The 19,825-nt window shown below is 34.8% G+C and overlaps 1 protein-coding gene across 3 annotated transcripts; it reads left to right on the plus strand.

The window, feature by feature from the left end:
• Positions 1-248: 248 nt before the first annotated feature.
• On the plus strand, positions 249-19,422 carry LOC123011263. 3 transcript variants are annotated; one of them, XM_044408622.1, is made up of 9 exons: positions 249-839; positions 10,058-12,521; positions 14,768-15,003; positions 15,054-15,202; positions 16,604-17,315; positions 17,480-17,953; positions 18,136-18,253; positions 18,308-18,547; positions 18,638-19,422. In XM_044408622.1, exons 2-9 carry the CDS (start codon positions 10,071-10,073, stop codon positions 18,719-18,721), a joined length of 4,464 nt encoding a protein of 1,487 aa, XP_044264557.1. In that variant the 5' UTR covers positions 249-839; positions 10,058-10,070; the 3' UTR covers positions 18,722-19,422. The 3 variants fall into 3 exon arrangements, with proteins under 3 accessions (XP_044264557.1, XP_044264558.1, XP_044264559.1); XM_044408623.1 differs by lacking the exon at positions 249-839 and adding an exon at positions 7,075-7,214; XM_044408624.1 differs by lacking the exon at positions 249-839 and adding an exon at positions 9,322-9,887.
• The last annotated feature ends 403 nt before the right edge of the window (positions 19,423-19,825 follow it).

Here is a 19,825-nt window from a genome sequence, read left to right on the forward strand (position 1 = left end):
ACTCTGTATAAACCAAAAAAAATTTTGACAGTTAACTCTGTATAAACCAAAAAAATTTATACAGTTGAAGTAATGTGCGACATACGTCCCGGCTCATCGCCTGCTTGATGGCGTCGGCCAGTCCGTGTTGCGTGTGTGCCCCCTTAGCCGAAGAGCTCCGAGAGGAAATTCCGCCGTCGTATCTTGTTCGGAGGCGTGTTCTGGGCGATCCCGTGCAGAATTCGTCGAATTTATTAAACGCGCTGTCTATATTTAGCCAATGATAGGTTGCGCACCGATAACTTGATAAAAAACCATCAGTCATCGCGTACGTATTTGCGTATTCGTTTGTTATCGTCGTTTGTGCCAACTTGACAGTAAAATTGGTTCAGTCTTGGTCGAAAACTCGGCTTACTTGTGCGCATTTCGCCCCCTTTTCGACTTTGTTCCCGATCGCGTGTTGTGTTGTGTTGTGTTCGCGCAAAATGAAGAGTGAGATGTTTAGAAAGAGAAAGCATGACGTAGAGAACGGTAAGGTGAATCCGAGCGAAGAGAGAGACAGCTGCTGAAACAGGTTTGAAAGTTTTCGAGGAAAGAGTTGGAGAGAGAGGCGAGAAGGCGGTTGGTGTGCGTGCGACAAGGACGCCGCATCGGACCCGGAGAAGTGTCTTAGTCATTGAGAGAGACGGCAGTAGTAAACATGGCGCCGCGCTCGCCACCATATCATATTTAGTGCGTATTGTCGACGCAGTATCTGTTGATTTATCCGAATTGAGTGCGGGTTAAGTGCGCGATGGCCGCTGGAGCCCCCTCGTGACGCGCCCCTGGACGCCATGTGAGGAGGAGGAGGAGGACGCAGGGTGAGTGGGGCTGCCGGGCGCCGATCCGACTTGGCGTCTGTCTCGAGCGTTGCCCCAATGAACAAAAGAACGTACTGGGGGACACTTTGACAATTGCTCGGGCCAGACGGGAGCCACCAGCGGGTCAAGGACGCCGTCGAGGGAGGGGGTCGTTGTTTTTATTTGGGTTTTAAAGGAGGCATTCCCTAATCACGCGATTTCATGATTCGGGGACTTCCTTCTAGTCATTCTCGAGCGGTTCCCCTTCCCCGGATTCGGTTGTGAAATCTTGGAAAGAGTGTGCGCTTTAAAATGTCACAAACGACCAAGAAAACAATCGATTGGTTTATTTATCGCCGTGGATGCATGCATAATGCGAAAACACATTCTTGACTTTTAAACCGATTCCTAGATAAAAAAAAAATTGTAAACATATGGGAAAGTTATCGCTGATCAGTTTGATGTGATTCAAATGATTCCACATCTAGAGACTTGGGCTGTCACTAATGACATTTCGGACATTGCGACTTGATTGCACTACGAGAAAAATCACAAATACATTAAAGCGAAGGCCACATCGAAAAGTATTCATTAACTGAATCAATCTTCAAAGAAACAAATTAAAAACTGTTATAACAAATATTGTCTTGGGAGACTTTGAAAGACAAAATCATAATCTCTTTGATTCACAAAAACTGTCATTTGTCAAAAACTGTCAAAATTGAAATTCCGAATTTGATTTTTGTTATTATTACAGTAGGCATTGTTTTTTTTTTACTTTTTGGCAACACTGACTGTCATAATTAATCAGTTTTGTATGGGAATGTTTGCATTAGAACTTAATACAGGGTAAGTAATAGAATTTCTATAGGTAGATTTTTTTAATTATTTAAAAAAAAAACAATTTCTGCGACTTTGCGCCAGACCACTAAGCAGAACCGTCTACTCGAATTATAAATTCAAATCATTATACAGAGTGTTTCACATAACTTTACGAGGCTTGCGCCTAATGTACGCACCCAAATATACAAAAGTCACAGAACACTGAATACAAAAAATACACATTTAATTATTTAATTTCTGGAAACCCATGACAGTAGTTGTCAAACTAATCCCTGTTTTATTAATAGTCATAAATTGCAGTTTTTGAGAAACAATTATCATTTGTTCTATCAAGAGACGGCATGAATATGATTGTAGTTTATCTATATTAATCACTAACTAACTAAAAACGTTGTAATTTTTGAAAGGGTGAACAAACTAGAGAAAATTATCCAATTTTACAAAATTTGTAATCGAGTTCGTATCGGAATATGTATTATTGATTGCATCTTACAGGCGCAATCCTCGTAAAATTATGTGAAACACCCTATATATTATTTTCCAAAAATGAAATTAGAACACTGTCTACCTACTTGATTTATCAAAAGTACAGTTAGTAATTAATAAGTAATAACGATAACAGTGACGGTTTTTGTTAGTAAAGCCTCGAATTTTGATTTTTCAAAATTAGATTCACCAATAATAAAAAGGTTATTTATGTATCAGGGCATTCAAAAGTCTTATCTTCCCTCACGAATGTGTGTTTAGTTGCCGAGGTGATATCCGGGGTAAATAAAACACATGAGTAATGAAAAATTGTTTCCGAAATATTAAATATGGACAAAATTATTTTTGTAGGTTAGGTTATTATTAAGACAGTTGACAATTTACTCCAGTGGTTTCAGTGTTGTCAGATTTCTCGTTTCAATAGTAGATCGCGTCCATAAACCGCAAAAGCCACCATACAAAACCACGAAACAGGAAAAAAATATTTGTAGAAATAAAAACCAATACTTACAACAGATACACGTTAACAATAGGATTGTCTTTATCTCATGTTTATATATTAAAATAATAATTTGACAACACTGTTATTAATGTTCTCAACCCACAACACACAAAATTGTACAGAGTGATTATAAATGATTTTTATCTAGCCAGCTGTGAATTTTTCATGTAAAATAAAAAATGCCATTTTACGAAAATAGGGGTACCTATACTTGTCTTAACTCAAAATTAAAAAATCGCCGTTTACTAAGCGTCCACTTCAATTATAAACTTGTTTTCTTCCAAAGTATTTATTATTATCAATTATTATTGGAAATTAGTTGAAACAATAAATGTTTAATTAACAACAATTTATTATTAATTAATAAGTGACACTAATGACAGAACTAGAGCTTTTAAAAAATTAGAGCGGCACAAATAAAATTACATGCAAAAAAATTCCAAAGCTGGCTAGATGAAAATCATTTATAACCACTCTGTACTTATATAATAAACTATTTAGTGCCGATTTTTAGACTACTTACTGACGATTTTATGTAACTAGTGACGATTTCGGAAAAATATATTTTTTCTCTATAAAAATGTTTCTTCATTATTGGTTAAAATTATTTTTTTATCACATCATTCAACTGCTATCAGTTTGACCGATATTTGATATGAGAAGATTTTTAGTTATATTTCTATCAATTTGATTATGAAATTTGGCTCCCAAAGTTACAGTATTTTAAGTTAAAGTATTTTCAAATTTGGGAAGAAACTTTTTAACTTACTTTGTAACAATTTGACGACAAATTATGTTTGTTTTTCAACATTTTGATGATCAAAGTGTAGTGAATATGGGAAATGAAAGATTGTTTACATTTCGTAATAAAACATGAATACATTGAATAAAATTGAGATTTTAAAAACATAAACAAACACCGGCGAATGTGACGTCGAGTTCCAGGAAATTCTTTACAAACGCATGAAAGCCATTCTTTTTTTCGATGAAAAATGAGAAAATTGTTTGAATTTCGACAAATTGTCACAAATTGTGACTATTTAGCAGTGTAATAATAACAATTTTACGATTTTGTGTACAAACAATGACTTTTCAGGAGAAAAATAATGTTTATAACATTTCCTTGGATCTTGGAATTGACGTCACGTCTTAAATAGTTGTAAAACAATAACACAACTACTTGATCATTTCCAAACCAATCGATCTACTGAAACAACAAATCTGATTAAATGTTTTTTTATTTTTCTCTTTAGTATCAAAATTTATTCTACTCTCTTTAAAAGAAAAATTCTCTCTGCAACCTTTCAGTTTAAAATTCTTCCTCGATTGTCCAACCGAACCGATTAAAATCGAGACAGGTGTTCGAACTCTTCGCATCTGCTACACTTCCAGATGCTTCGATCCGGATCCGAGTTGAAATCCCTCAGTCTCAAGACATTTACCATTTGTCATACAAAACATTACAATTTATATTCCATACACGGGACACTGCAAGTGGCGCCACCTGATCGTACAATGATCTCGTCGATTAAAAAGCCTCAACACTGAAGAAATCGTTGTTTTGAAATATCGTAATTGAAATTCATTACTGCTGACGTTCACTGATTTGAACAATATTTTTCTACAGTCACCTAATTAACAAAATTTTTCTTAATTAATCAAGGAAAGAGTTGCAATAATTGAGATGAACCTTTGCAAGGTCACTTTTTATGTTTTATCTCTCTCTTGCATCTGTATTGTGTGTGGGTTACCGTAAGTTGACCCGAAATGACGTCGTTGTATTGTAGTCACAAAAAATAATAAAAACAATAAATAGAAGGCTGTGTTGTGTAACATCAAGATGATTGCAGTAAAGCAATAGTTGGCAGTCATATCTGTCACTTTAGGGAAATTTGTTTTTAGCCAACTTAGAAGAGGCAAAAGAAAAGTTCATTCATGTGAGATACTGCGGTTCAGTGTATACATTTTTCATTAGCATTTGCATTATTCATGAAATAAATAAGAAAAATTAAGTAAATATTATTCTAAATGTTTAAGGTACTGACTCACTTGTCCTTCTATTTTGAATTCTACTAACAAAATTATTGACGTTTTCAAAAAAATGACATTTCACTAGTGGAAAAAATTAATCAAATTCTAGATTTTTGTCAGGGCCAACTAGGATTTACAATTAGTGATTTCGATAATCAAGTCCGGAATATGGAATTATCTCAAATAAAATTTTAATTCTACGAAAACTCCCAATAAAACAAAACAAAATTAGTACTGACGCTTCAAATGATATAATGACATCACTTGTGTTATTCCGTGTTTTAACACATGACATCCTGTGCAACAAGGTCATTATAAAAATATGGTTTCACTTTTGAACTGAGATTATCTTCTGGAATACGAATTAAAATTGTTATTATTGTCCCTAAACGTTTCCGGTCGATAAGTCACCAAACCGCAAAAACCAATCAGCGACGACTTCCGAGAAAAACGACTGATTAACAACGAAAATGACAAATATTTCCCGGCTTATCGCAGGAATTCACCTGTTGAGGATTTACGATCGGCTTTGTTGTCTGCTGATAAAGCAAATTGTGATACAGGATGGCTCAACTAAAACTGCATCTTCTCGTGTGAATCACCCGATGTTAAGGTCACGCGTGACAGTAACACCTTCAAAGTGTTAAATTCGCAACCATGCACGTTAGGTATTTATACTTCTTGTCCGAAATTTCGTTCGATTCTGCGAATGGTTATTTAAAATCCGGGAATTTCTATTATGTCAGTGTCTATTTTTAAAAAAATTTTTGAGTGTGCGTCGGAGTCGAAGTTGTTGTTTATTTCGGGAGTTGCAGATGCCCCAAATATTTTTGCAAAACATCCTTCGAATTGAGAGTATTAATAAAATGAACTTTGGTTCGGTTTGTGGTCAATTAGAAAACATATCAACGGAACTTCCAGGAAAATATCGAAACGGTGTGTTGGTGTATCGAGGGAAAAACGTCATCCGAGTTGGCAGAGATAACAACAAAACAAATATTTTGTCTTTTATATTTTTGAAATGACTTCAGTTTCAAAATTTTTGGCATTTCAGGTGTGAATCACAAATCATAATTTCAGTTTTTATATCGTAAATTAACCTTTTCAAATTCAAGTTGTGATTCATATTTTCATGAATTCATTTTTTATTTTTACATCATAAGTGGAATGATTGTCATTGATAACTGTGAGTGAAACCCACGAAATTACGTGACGTGTTATTGTTTTTATTATCAAATTATTACGGAATTTACTTAATCAGCAGAAAAAAATAATATACCGGGTGAGTCCAATTTTATGCACACTTCTCAAACACCTCTTTCTAATTAAACTAATTTTATGAAATGGGTGCATTATTATTATACTAAATTAAAATTTATCCTTACTAGGAAAAAAGTTTTAGTTTAACTTGAAAGACTTGTTTAGGGAGGTACGAATAAAACTTGATACACCTGGTAGACATCATGAATCAAAGATGTAATTTTTTTTCTAAGTTTAACAAAAAATACTTTTTTTATTAAAAAATACAGACAGAACTTTGAAGTACAGAGTGTTTATAAAACGGATTATCCGGAGTTTTTATCTCAAGTGGGAACTTTAATAACAAAATCGAATTATGTTTGATGACCCCGAAGCGAATTAATATTATTTCATCTTTATCTAAAGAGGATTAAGATTTTTTTTTAATTGTTATCTCCTAGTTACAGGTGAAGGTCGCTGTGTTTGTGTAAATTTCCAACTTTGTTTAATTTTGTGGAGACATTTGGAACACCGCGAATGCCCCGTACGTGGTCACATAGTGAGTTGCAAATGTTTCCATGCAAGTCACTGATAAGTGATAACAAAAACAAAACAAAATCGATAATATTGATGCCCTTATCTTATCAAAATTATTTTTGGTGTAGTAAGTAACACATCGGTCAAAATCCGTAGTTGCGATTCTTTGTTTATTTACAAGTCAAATGTGAGTTTTATCGTTGAGGAAACAGGAAATCGGGTCCGTTGATAAGCGAAATTTCTTGATTTGTTAATGTTTACAATTGGACCAACACGAATTCAATGACACCGCCCTTAAAATTTATCCGAACTGAAATTTGTAGCGAGATAAGGAGATGTCAACGAGGACTTTGCTCCTTTTTATCGCCGAGTGATGTAAAAGATCTGGTTTTGTTTTCACGCGGAAAAATCACCTTTTCGTAGAAAAAATGTGTCATCTTATCATTTTTTCAATTCACTTGTGATTGACTCCGATAAGCGCCCACTTGTGGAGATTCCCGAATCCCTCCAAAACCCTCATTTCCCCAATTTTTTCATGGGGTTCAGAGTGCGTCTTACGCAGGTTCAGACTTTGGACTTTTGCTTGATCGCTGCAAACAGTTTATGCGAGAGATTCGGGTGGAAATGTTTGGCTTGTTTTCGGTCGTAATTCGAAAATAATTCGATCTTTTTGTGAAGTAATCTAATCTGAAAATCGTTTGGACACGTGCCTGTTGGCTGGTTGAGTGTTAAAAATGGTGAAAAACGTCATTTTGAAGGTAGGTAGATTTGGACGTTGAGACGGATGTTTTCGACGCGACAATAATAATTAATTGTGATAAAAATAAATGTATTGGGATGTCTAATCGCGAATTTAACGAATTGACAACTAGACGATGCAAATTAGTGGATGGGTTAAAGGTTTAACGCTTGACTGTTTTTACATTTTTATAAATTAAATACACTAAACCTCTTTGATCCGAACTTCGAATAAATTTTGAACCAGACGAGGGTATCGTTCTTTTAGAAAAGATAAAGAAAAAGTCCCAAGAGGCTAGAGCAGTTGGAATTAATAAAAAAAAGTACCTACTTCATTTTTTACTCGTCAATAAATTTACATAATATAATTATGCATTTTTTATATTTTGTGTTACATTTTTTTAATAAATAGAATTATTTCAGTTGTTTAATTAAAAAAAAGTTAATTCGAAAACCTGAAGAACCGTTTGCGATAATTAGGTCGGATTATAGAGGTTCTACTGTAAATGAATTTTTTATTAGAAATTAGTCAATGTCAAACAGAATCAGATTGTTCTGGCAGATTTGACCCATTTTGCTTGTAATGTCAAAATTTGACACTTTGACTTAAAAATAATTGTTTTATGATTTGTTTTACAAACACTATCTCTGAATTAGTAATAACAAAAATATCAGTCATTTTATTTTGGATTAGTGATCATAAATTTATCATATATTTTGTATGACTGGATAATTTTTTAATTTTTATTAATTTTGTACAATTGTATTAAATAATAGGTAATAATCTGTATGGTCTAGTTTTTTTAAATTGATTTTAGTTAAGCTTCTTTTTCACTGACTACTCTGTTTAATAAAATTTTAACAAGCAAATTTCTGCTTTCATTTGTTTTGGAGATACAAGGCCAAGTTGATTTTTTTGAATAGCAGGGGAGATCAAATATAAATTTAAATTGAAAAGTGAGAAAAAATAATTGAAATTTACTTGTTTGAAATTTAAGAAATGACATTTTATTGTTGTTTGATAAAAAAACTCAATGGTTTCATTAATTTACACCCTGCACCCTGCACTTTAGACCTCACCTGTCATACTACGTCAAAATATTTAAATAAAACACGCAAAAGCTTTACTTTAGGTTATAATTTCACAATTTAATGTATCTATAAATGACGTGTTTAAATAAGTCAGTTGAAGTTAAATAATCTTCATTACGCTTCAAAGGTCATTCTTTGGTGTTAATAAATTACACAAAATGTATTTATTACCACAAAAAATGTGTACTTTTCGCTATATCTTCATACAGAAAAAAAAAATACATTTGCAGGTTGTCCCGAAAAAACCTTGCAAGATTTCGGGGGTAGGTAATTCTTCAGGTCAATGTAAGAGAAAAAATTCCTACAAATTTTTCAACAAGAAATTACCACTTAGGATGCAAACTTTTAGGAAAATTACGTTTTTCATGTTGTTAGTACATAATTAAAATTTTCAGAAGCAATTTTGAATGCTAAGGTTGGTAACCGGTTGACGTATTCTGTCAACTCTCAATTGACATATTTATTTAATAAGACATTTTGATAGGAGACTTAAACGTTACTTTTTGTTACCAGAAATCATATTGTCTCCAACGTAACTAAATTTATGGCCCCCTAGTAACAAATATCCCTAAATTCTATAGGCAGTAATTTCTTGCTGATTTGAGTTGAGGGACCAATGTCTGAAAATGGCGAGCAAAAGATTTCTTTTCAATTATCTCAGTAACCGGTTGGGATAAATTCCAAAATTTTGCCGTTGAATCTACTAGTGTTATGTTATGAAAAATTGTGTACCTTTAATGAAAAATTTTGGTTTGGAAAAGATTTATGATTTTTTTTATAAATTTAGATTTGTTAGACAATTTTCTTTAAACAATGTCTTTTGTGTTATTTTATTTTAATTTTTTTAACCGCTTTAGCTCCTTTACGCAGCGTATCCTGACATAGGTCCATTGGAACTTTTTTCTCTCTATTGACCTGAGGAATCACCTCCAAAAATTTGTAACATTTTTTCGGACACCATGTATTTTATTTTTTGTGTAAAAGCTGTCAATTTTCTTAAAAATATTGGGCGTCTGGAAGAATATTTGACTCCCAGTCTCCATGCCTTCAATGAGTCACATTCGGCCTAAACCGCTGCGAATTCTCGTCCATGTAGGGAAATCCCCGTCCGGGTGTAGTCACTCGAGCGTGTCCTTGAAGCAGTCGAAAGAAAACAACGGCACGTAAATAAAATCAGGTGCCTGGGGCTCCTCGGGCAGGTAGTTTTACATGATGAGTTCCCCCTTCCTTAGACTCGGAATCGAATCGTACCGAATCATCCGCGTTCCAAGAAAAGACAACAGCCCATACCTGCTTTTTCTACGAAATCCCCGCTCATGAACGAATTCCACGAACGGCAGATGCTAGTCGGATTCGCTAATTCGCTTTCAAGAATTTTAACGCCAAGTACACGAAAAACTCCCAAGAGTCGTACGATCAAAATAATTACATTATTGTCGGTTTTTTTTCTTATCGCTGGTTATCACCGAGTGCAGTGCGGTTCGTGGAAACGGTATCAGTATCAAAAGCTCTTCTGTGGGGAAGCGCTCGAGGTGTTTGTTATCAGTGGTGTTTCGCAAGACGGTTTCATGGGGCAAGGATCAAGACGGCTGCTTGTGGTGGTACTTTTGCGTTAGATAATAGTCTCCTACGCACAAAAAATGCGCAATTTCGGTGTTATCACGCGTAGCATAAAGGAAATTTTAATAATTTACGATTTATTCACGGTATCTCTTATCATTTCTTATCAGTTTGGAGTGTAAATGAGTCATGTTTTCTCATTTTTTTGCAGTTACTAAAGAGCGATGGAAAACAGTGCCGACAGTTATTTGCACAAGAAGTTCAAGAAGCAGCTCAGCATCATCGAACCGAAACTCCAATATGAGAGCAAGGGAGTCGTGGACTCGCGTCAAGAAAAAACCCCTGAGAATCAAACTTGCAAAGACAATAACGAAAGTGTGCCAAACCAGAGTACAAATCAAAGTAGTTCTCTCTCAAAGTCTTCCATATCAGTAGAGGAGTGTAGCGTGATTTTACAATCTTCGAACTCGTGCATATCGAAACCCTGGACCGAACCAGTTAGCACGTCTTCCATTTTAGAAAATAACTTATACAAAGTGAAACCCGAAGATGTAGTCTCGAAGGACCACGAAGAGGCAGAGAAAATCCCCGATAAGTCCTCCGCCGGCAAGTATGTCTGCCCCTATTGTAATCTGGTATGCTCCAAACCCAGTGTACTCCAAAAACACATCAGGGCGCACACCAACGAACGTCCATTCCCTTGCAACAGTTGCGGTTTCAGCTTCAAAACTCGCTCCAATCTCTACAAACACTGCAGATCGCGAACACATGCGAATCGAGTCTTGGGAAACAAAGCGCAAGAGATGGGAGAGACCGAAGAGGGGCCCAAAAGCCCCACCAACGATGCCACCATCGAAGACAAAGCTCAAGACCTCAAAACCAAACCCTACAAACCGCGCTTCCACACCAAACACATCTTCAAAGAGAACGAAGAGAATAAAGATGAACCTAAACACAACTCCAATATCCTCTCGGACCACATCAATGAGATTATCAACAAGAACAACTCGATTGTTAACTCGCATGACCCCTACGTGTTGAAGAAGAGGCCGGAGGTGGAAGAACACCAGAGACACATCGCCGATTTGATTTATTTGAACAACAACGACGAACCACTCAATCTTACCAAAAACCGGAAGAGGTGTATGAGCGAAGTGGTGGAACCTGGAACCCAGAAAAGCTTAATCAAGGAGTTGCTCCTCAAAAATCTCAATTCGGATATGCAGTGTCCTCATTGTAAAATGATTTTTCAAACTGTGACTGAGTTGGAGTTGCACAAATTGAGGAATTGTAAAGGGTTTGTCAAACCTGGTGCCAAATACAGTCGGAGTAGTTCAGTCAATGTGGCTTCTATTCTTACACAGAATAAAAACGCCTTTGATAATATTCCCCATCTACAAAACGCAGTGTTTCCATTGAAGTCTCCAGGGCCGTTTTTAGGCAAAACCCGATTGGTTGAAAGTGACAAAAATAAGTCGTTTTCGTTCGATGATGGCCTTCCGACGGCTTTTCCTCCCGCTACTCCCACCGAACGGTACTTACTATCACCACTAACTTTACCCAGTGAAAGGGAGAAGAAGCCTCCGGTGAAACTCTTCGGAGGTGAAGTCAAAATCACGCACACCTCTGGTGAAACTAAGAGTTTCAAAATTGATAATAAAGACGATAAGTTTGATAGTGGCTTTGTGGAATACAGTGGAAAAGTGAGTGAGAATCGAGTGGTGAAATCCGGGTTACAATCCGGTGGTACCGTCTTGACCAACAAAGCCAACTACTCCAAAGAAGATTCTTTACGGCCAACCCAAGATGTTATTCGTGTTTACGACAACACCCCAGCCTCCCCCAACATTGGAGTCAACTTGACCAAACCCCAAATCACCTACAGGGGAAATACCGATTCTATCGACTATACCGTTCCTTACAACAAATACACCAACATCGTCGATTTTAGCCAAAAAGCCGTCAAACTCCTAACCCCGAACTTGAAACAACCCAATCTAGCAGTTCCAGGAGTACCAACCCCCAATCATTTTACCTTCCCCGATTTAGATAAACCCGAACCTCATAAAGTCTTCCAACCGAAAATCATCACCCCCCAACCTGTCTGCAATCCCGTCAAACTCCTAGTCAACGGAAAAGTCGTACGTCACGTACCGGGGATTCCCGGGCCTCTTGTGCCCGAAGAACCCCCACCGATTCTAATCAAACCTGATCCTAAACCACTAGAAGTGAAAATCGATCATCCGGCCGATAAATCCCCGGTGAAAATCACCGAAGCGAAGAAGTTCGCACGGCCTAATAGTCTAGCCTTGAAACCAACAACGGCCTCTTTGAAACAACACCATGGATTGACACCGACGATGTTTAACCAGATTTTGATCAGTCCGGATACACCACGTGTGGCGAAGAAGTACGTCCAGCAGTTTTTACACGGGAATTATTTCAGTTATTTGGGGTTGAAGTGCTCGACGAGGACGGTGTATTGTACGTTGAATAAAACGCAGCCGTTTTATGTGCATTACTTTAAAAAATTAAGTATGTACTCCGAGTGGAGACAGCAGGACACCAAGACGGAGAAGTTGTATGTGAGTGCGTACGACTCGAGACAGCGGCATCAGCGGTACACCACGGCGGGGAAAACGACCGCCGACCTGGTGGTGCATTCGAGTTACAAGGTGCGTAAATAACATGTAAAGTTTCTTTTTAGATCTTCTATACATACAGGGTGTTTTAGAACTCGCGCCACAACAAAAAAATTTCAAGTAAGATATGATGCCAGGAACATGGAAGAAATGTTTAAAATATTCTATCTGTCAAAAAATTATGTTCTATATGTTTTTCCATAATAATTATTTAGTAATAATAGCCGTTGGCAAAAAAAAACTAGTATAATCATTTTTCCAACAGAAATAAATAAAAGTCAAAGTGCATAATTTTTATAGATAGTTTTTTAAACATTTTTTTCCAAGTTTTTGGTATCTTATCTTACTTGAAAGTTTTCTCTGGAGCGTGAGTTCTGAAACATCCTGTATGTTGGTATAACTTGAAGGACCTGAGAACAATTACGCGAGAAAACGATTTCTGCTTCTCTATTTTTGCTGAATTGAATGTATTTAATATTCAGAACATGTAAAAACAATAAAATTTTTCATATAGTACAAAAGAAAAATACAATAAGTAATAGAAATAATAGTAAAAAAATACAAAAGTGGTTAATGTATGTATAAAAAATGTACAATAAAAAGTATAAAGAAAATAGTACATCTTCAAAGTTGCAAAATGCTTTAAGTTGTTGTTTTGAAAAATAATGCACATCTGTTAAATTAAAAAAAAAAATTGGAAACAATTTAAAAAAAAATGACTTTTTTTGAAAATTTTCAAGAACGGAAATCGAGTGTTGGGATATTAACTTTTAATTAATCCAATTTGTAATTTGTGCTGAGTAAAATTAAAAAAAGGCTGAATGGTTTGAAAAATTTTACGAATTCAAAAAAAACTTATTTTTTTGTTAAATTTAATATTCAAAAAAATGTTTTATTTTATTTTGATGAAGATCACACAATGTCCAAAAACAATTAATTAATCGGTCCGCGAAAACAGTTTGATGGATCGATTTAAAAATCAAAAATTGCGTAGCTATATAGTTACGCTGTAAAAACCTGCGTAATAACCGTAGCTGGGAAATTTTTTTGTCAAAAAATCTCAAGACTAGAAACTTGAAGCTTTAAAATGTTTTTTTTAAATCTAGATTCAACCATTTTTCATTGATGTACAACTTTTCAAAATTACCAAAAAATTTAAGAAAATTTTTTGTTTCATTAACTTTTTAGAGTAGTATACAGGGTCACTAAAAAGTAAAATATTATAAAAAATACAGTAAAATATTATAAAAACTATTCATTAAAACTTATTGAAATTTGGTATATGCTTACAAGTATGTAAATTCCATCGTCTCAGATGTTTATAAAATTTCTATTTTTTCTATTTGCTTTGGGGATACAAGGCTAACTTGATTTTTTTAATGGTAAGAAGGATGAAATTGAATATTTTTTAAAAGAGCATTTTTTTCTGAGTTAGTTCTGTAATGCAATACATGCATACCATATTTTAATCAAAACTTAAAAAAATTGTCGAAATTTAAAAAAATATAAAATTTTGTTAGTCTTGGAATGTTGCCTTTATCTATCGTTAGCTCTTTGCCGCCTGAACTTTAACCAAAAAATAAGTAAAAGTTAATAATAATTGTTAAAATAACATTTATTTTAACTGAAAAAGAATACATTTTAATTAAAAAAAAAAGCTTAAACACAAAATACATAATTGTTATTGATTCCCATTGACTTGAGAATTTCTATAACCTCATTTTCAAAACTAACTTAGTATTGCTTTTCCAGAATTACATTTCTGAATTTTTATTTATTTTTTACCTTTTAATAAAAATAAAGATGGGCATAAGGTACATCACTAAATTCAGAAAAAAATGCTTTCTCAAAAATTATTAAATTTGACTCTTCGTGCCATTAAAAAAAATCAAGTTAGCCTTGTAATTACAAAATAAATGATGGTAGAAAATTGAAAAAGATATCAGATGATAGAATTTAAACAGTCCTAACTGTTTCTCAAATTTCAACGTGTTCTGCTAAACCGTTTTAAAGTTATTTAGGTATCCATACTTTTTTTAGCGACCCTGTATAAAAAGTTTATGTAGAATGCTTTGTCGTTATAAAATGAAAAAACAAAATAGAATAATGCAATCCATGAATTTGATTCATTTTCCAAATATTATTAAAAGTTACTATTATTATTTTTTTACCTTTAGCAAGAATACATTATTTTCAATTGACGCCACGCCCCGCCCCGAGGCACCCATGTAGTCAGCGCCCGTTGTTTTTTCGTGTTTTTATAAGTTATTTTGTTGCAGTTTGTCGTTTCGGAGTCTTCCAGTGGCGGCGACAAGTCCGAGGAGCAGCAGAAATCCGCCACCATCCTCGGCGGTTACGAATCCAACGACGACTACACGTACATCCGAGGCAGGGGGCGAGGTCGCTACGTGTGCGACCAGTGCGGAATCAGGTGCAAAAAACCGTCAATGTTGAAAAAACATATCAGGACGCATTCGAATGACAGGCCGTACACTTGCAATCATTGCAATTTCAGGTGAGTTTGATGAAATAACCGAAAATTTTGGTTCTTAATTCCGGTTTTAGTTTCAAGACAAAGGGGAATTTGACGAAGCATATGAAGAGTAAAGCGCACACGAAGAACTATGCGGCTAGTGGGTCGGGATCATCGACACAACAGAGCGGCACACAGAGCTCCGAGTCGGATACGGAGGACAGCGGGATGGATAGCAGTGGTAAATATTGTGGAAAAAAAAGTACAAAGTCAATATTTGGAGTTGTAAAATGATAACGATTTGGCGAAACTCATTTTGATAAAAGCAAGATTGTGTGATTAATTTTTATCTTTTTTCGCAATAAGGGGGACCCAAGGACGAGGCCGATTTTGTGTTGGCACAAAACTCGTGTTATGTCAGTATTACAAAAAATTATCATTTTTCAATAAATGAGCCCATTTATGCATTGATAAGTAATAATTATTGTTTATGTAAACTTGGTTTTGTTTGTAATCCTGTTTATGACAATAACTGCATGTTTTCGTTATTATTTTATCGCTAAACTGAAATTGAGTGAATTTTTTTACAAAATTCTCGCATTGATAATAAATCTTTTATTTATAACTTAGTTGATTGGGGACACCGAGTTATTGCGAGTTTTGAAAGTAAGAATGACTGGAAATGTCAACGAATAAAAAAATCATCAGTTTGATGGTGGTTCCAAAATACAAAAATGGGTCAATTTTTTGTTACTTTTAACGGTTTTTGAACATTTTTTATTCTTTTATAATGAACAAAATGACTCTTTTTAGTATTAATTTAATCAGAAAAAGGTGAATAATTAATATAAATAATATTGGTCCTTTACTCGTATTACAGGGGATGTTTATTTAATTTTGGCGTCGTAGTTGGCGGTGGTGGTATCAAAAATGTTAAATTGTTAATTATAATTAAAAATTTTCAATACGATAGTTCGTTCACAATCAAACTTTCATAGATAGCTTTGACGCCGAATTAAAAAAAAACATGCGTTATTAATGTTATTATTTACGATCATAGTGGCCTGTGCTTAAATTTAAATTGGCAACATTGAAGAATGTAGAGATAGAAGATGTTAGATAGCTCCAGTCTCAGTTTTATCAGTGAAAAAATCCATACTAAAATATAATAATAAAATAATAATAATAAAAAATCAAACAATCACGCTTTATTTTCGTGTCAGTGGAATTCCGCATTGTGCACACATTTTCAAATATTTACCTGATTAAAATCGTAGGCACTTTAATTAAGAGAAATTATCTGTTTTTTTTCAAGTGTGTACTTGAAGCGTCAGAATTGTATATTAATCTTAGTAAAGATTTTTCTTATTTGCATTTTTAACAACGTTATTAACAAACTCGTTTAGGTGCATTATCAGCCTTGTAATTTTTATGTTTTTAATGTTGGTGACAATGCCATTCAATATTCTTATCACTTTTTCTGATTTCCGGTGGCGTACAGGAAAAACAATCTTGAGAAATTATTTTCAGATTAAAAGTGCAAAGTAGAAAAAATAGTACACAAGACTCGTTCAGAAGCCTTTCGTTTGTTCCAATCACTTGCTTGAATAATTCGTGTTTTTCATTAATTTTTTATTCGTAGATGAGTCAACTCGACGGGAGGAGCACGAAGCGGCCTACGGCCTTCTCTCCCTCTCCCAGAAGACTTCGCAGCCTCTCCGTCGCGAGTCCACGAGCCCCGTTTCGACTTCGGGCTCCGACGTCACGGTCCTCAACACCGAGGAAATTGCCCACGCGTCCAAAACCAACTATGCCAAAAACAAAATCCTCGACGATAAAACACCACTCAATTTCAGCGTCCCTAAAGTCACTGCCACCACCAGTGGTAGTACATCGGACGAAGAAGTCCAAAACTTGACCCAGTTCCTAGGCAAGACGACAATCAACCGACCTCTGACCTACCCCTACACGTCGATCATACCTCAGGACAGTCAAGAGGCCGATAAAACTGAAACGAAAAGTATCAAACAGTTTCACGTCATTCAAAAGTACGCTTCAAGGGAATCCCACAAACAAGTGGACAATAGTGCCAATTGCTTGACTAGTAAAAGTGGAAAGGATAGGACAAGAGTGCCAACTGAGGTCGTGATGGTGCATAAAGTGAACAATGTTGTACAACCGCCGGTTTTAAAAGTCAACGATGCTGTGGTGCTTGGTGATAATAATCAGAGTGCGGCGGATTTGAGGAAACGGAAATTGAGTTTCGTGGAAAGTGAGTTTGAAAGAGTGAAGCAACATAAAACGGACGAAGTGATGGACTTGTCGATGCCAGCGGAGAAAAACCCCGAATTAAGGTAGGGGATTTTTTCGGAAATTTTAAGTTGGCAACACTGACTATCAAATTTAAATGTCACATTTTTATACTGAATTGTCATTTATTTCGACGGAGGGACATTGGTTTTTCCGCCACAAATTCAGTGATATACAGGATGTTGTATTAATTTTTGAATGTTTTCAGGTATAACGGATCGCCTCAGCCGAAAGAGGACGACCGACGCATGTACCATGTGATCAAAAAAACCGAAGATCTCTACCCGCCTCCGAAGTTTGCCGAAGAGAAATCGCCGGTGAAAAACAGCAACGGTTTCGTGAGTGTGAACATCAATTACGTGATACCGGATAGCCAACCGATAAACTGTGAATCCCCTAAAATAGTGTACAAATCGGTCGATTACGATAACAGTGCGATGGAAACGTTGGCCGAAATTGCCACCAAACAAGTGAAACTCGAGAAAAATACTCTCGCGAAAAGTGTAGCTTCGGAATTTTTGAAAATCGCAACGAAAAACGAATTCTCACCAGGTGACGCGATTAGAGAGGCGAACACTTTCGGACCAGTTACGAAGGAAGTCAACGATCTGATCGTCAAGCCCGAAGGGAATAAAAGTTGTCATATTTGTGCGAAAAGCTTCAGCAAAACGCCACAGCTGAGGTAATTTTCGGCATAAATTTTCAATCAGAGTGGCCCATGACTTGGAAATTAAGTTGGCAATACTGAATTATTAGTGACTTTTGATGTCAAAAATCACTATTTACAGTCACTAGATCATTCAATATTGTCATGTAAATTTAAAATATTATTTGTTCGCTTGCATTGCATACTTTATTTTTCAGGCTGCACATGAACATCCACTACTTGGAGCGTCCGTTTCGTTGCCATTCGTGTTCTGTGAGTTTTCGTACAAAGGGCCACTTGCAGAAGCATGAAAGAAGTGCTAGTCATCACAATAAAGTACAATTTCGTGTTTTTTTTTTTGTAATATTTTTGACTTTTTTTTTGTTTTAGTTGTCGTCATCGCCTGCCTTGTCCTCGTCGGAGCCTCGGCCGTTCAAATGCGTCGATTGTAATATTGCATTTCGAATACACGGTCATCTCGCGAAACATCTGCGCTCGAAAATGCACATCATGAAGTTGGAATGTCTCGCGAAAATACCGTTCGGATTGTACGCAGAGTTGGAGAGATCTAACAGTTTGTTGACGGAAATAAATACTGCTGATGGGGACCAATGTTTAGAGAGCTTAAAGGTTTGTATTGACATGTTTTCGAGGAATGACGTCCGAAATTGATAATTATCTTTGCTGATAATGAGGCTAATTGATTGTTTTCTTTTTTAGACTTTAGCCAAGAAAGTTTTTATCAACGATCCAAATAAATTAAATCAACTGAATTCAGCGGAGAGTATAGATGCCGATAGCTAGATAAATTAATTTAATTTTGTCAAGACTGAATCAAAATCTTAACAAAAAAAAAGAGTATACATTTTATAATACTATAGTATAAATTAAATATAAAAGATATATTTTAAATCATTTCTCATGTGTCAAATATGTTATGTGATATATGATAAGCATAGGTAAATGTGTTGAAATTATGTTTTTAGTGGTTGAAACCATGTTATCGCGTCGATTTTATTTTTCCATTTTTGTTTTTATATTTTTAAAGCGACTCCCAATCGTTTATTTTTATTTGGTTGTACAGTGGGAATCAAGTTATTTTATATTTTGATCTTGTTTAAGATTATCTTCCTTTAAGTTGATATTACTACCTGTTTTTAGGTATTTTATAGAGAGACATTATTCCTAAGTTTTAAGTGTTGTATAAATAGAAAATGTTAAGCTAATTTTCATCGTTGTAAATATTGTTTATATTAGGCAATTTGTGTAATGTTAGTAGTTACATGAGTTAACACATTTCTGTAATCTATTGAACTTACGAGATTCTCATTCGTGCCAGATCACAGATCAGCATTCTCTTTTTTTAAATTGTAGTCTTGGGTTAACTCGTTTAATTGAACTTCTTTTGTGTAAACTGTTAATTCTGTTTATATTGTTGAAAAAAGTACAAGATTATTATAATTGTTACTGATGAAATTTTGTTTTAAATATAACTATTAATTTTCCTTCGTGTTTCATTACCGCTTGAAACCAGTTTTAGTAAATTTTTACTTTAGCCACTTCTGGAATGTTAATTTTTTTGCATTTTGCTTTAAAAAGCCTCTGGATTGAAGATATGACCTTGAAAGTTTTTAAATAAGATAAGATACCAGGAACATGAAAAAATGTTTAAAAAATACTATCTATCAAAAAATTTTAACATTTATTTTTTGACATTTGACGTTTTTTTTATTTATATTTAATGATAATGAAGATATTGTTAATGCTTTTTTTATAATTATTTAGTAAAGGTGTTTCCTCTTCTAAAAACTTGGTAAGTTATTTTTCCGACAGAAATAAATAGTCAAAGTGCATAATTTTAACTCTCATAACTCCAAGTTTTTAGAGATAATTTTTTTAAATATTTTT

The sequence above is a fragment of the Tribolium madens genome, unplaced genomic scaffold, assembly GCF_015345945.1.
Source record: "Tribolium madens isolate multiple individuals breed KSU strain unplaced genomic scaffold, Tmad_KSU_1.1 Scaffold_91;HRSCAF=231;Tcas5.2_LG7, whole genome shotgun sequence".
NCBI classification, from domain to species: Eukaryota; Metazoa; Arthropoda; class Insecta; order Coleoptera; family Tenebrionidae; genus Tribolium; species Tribolium madens.

What these genes read in the sequence shown, in the direction of transcription:
- LOC123011263 (XM_044408622.1), top strand. Translation starts at nt 10,071, where the DNA reads ATGGAAAACAGTGCCGACAGTTATTTGCACAAGAAGTTCAAGAAGCAG. An exon ending in TGCAATCATTGCAATTTCAG is followed by an intron (nt 15,004 to 15,053) that starts GTGAGTTTGATG and finishes TTCCGGTTTTAG; the next exon opens with TTTCAAGACAAAGGGGAATT. An exon ending in GAGAAAAACCCCGAATTAAG is followed by an intron (nt 17,316 to 17,479) that starts GTAGGGGATTTT and finishes GAATGTTTTCAG; the next exon opens with GTATAACGGATCGCCTCAGC.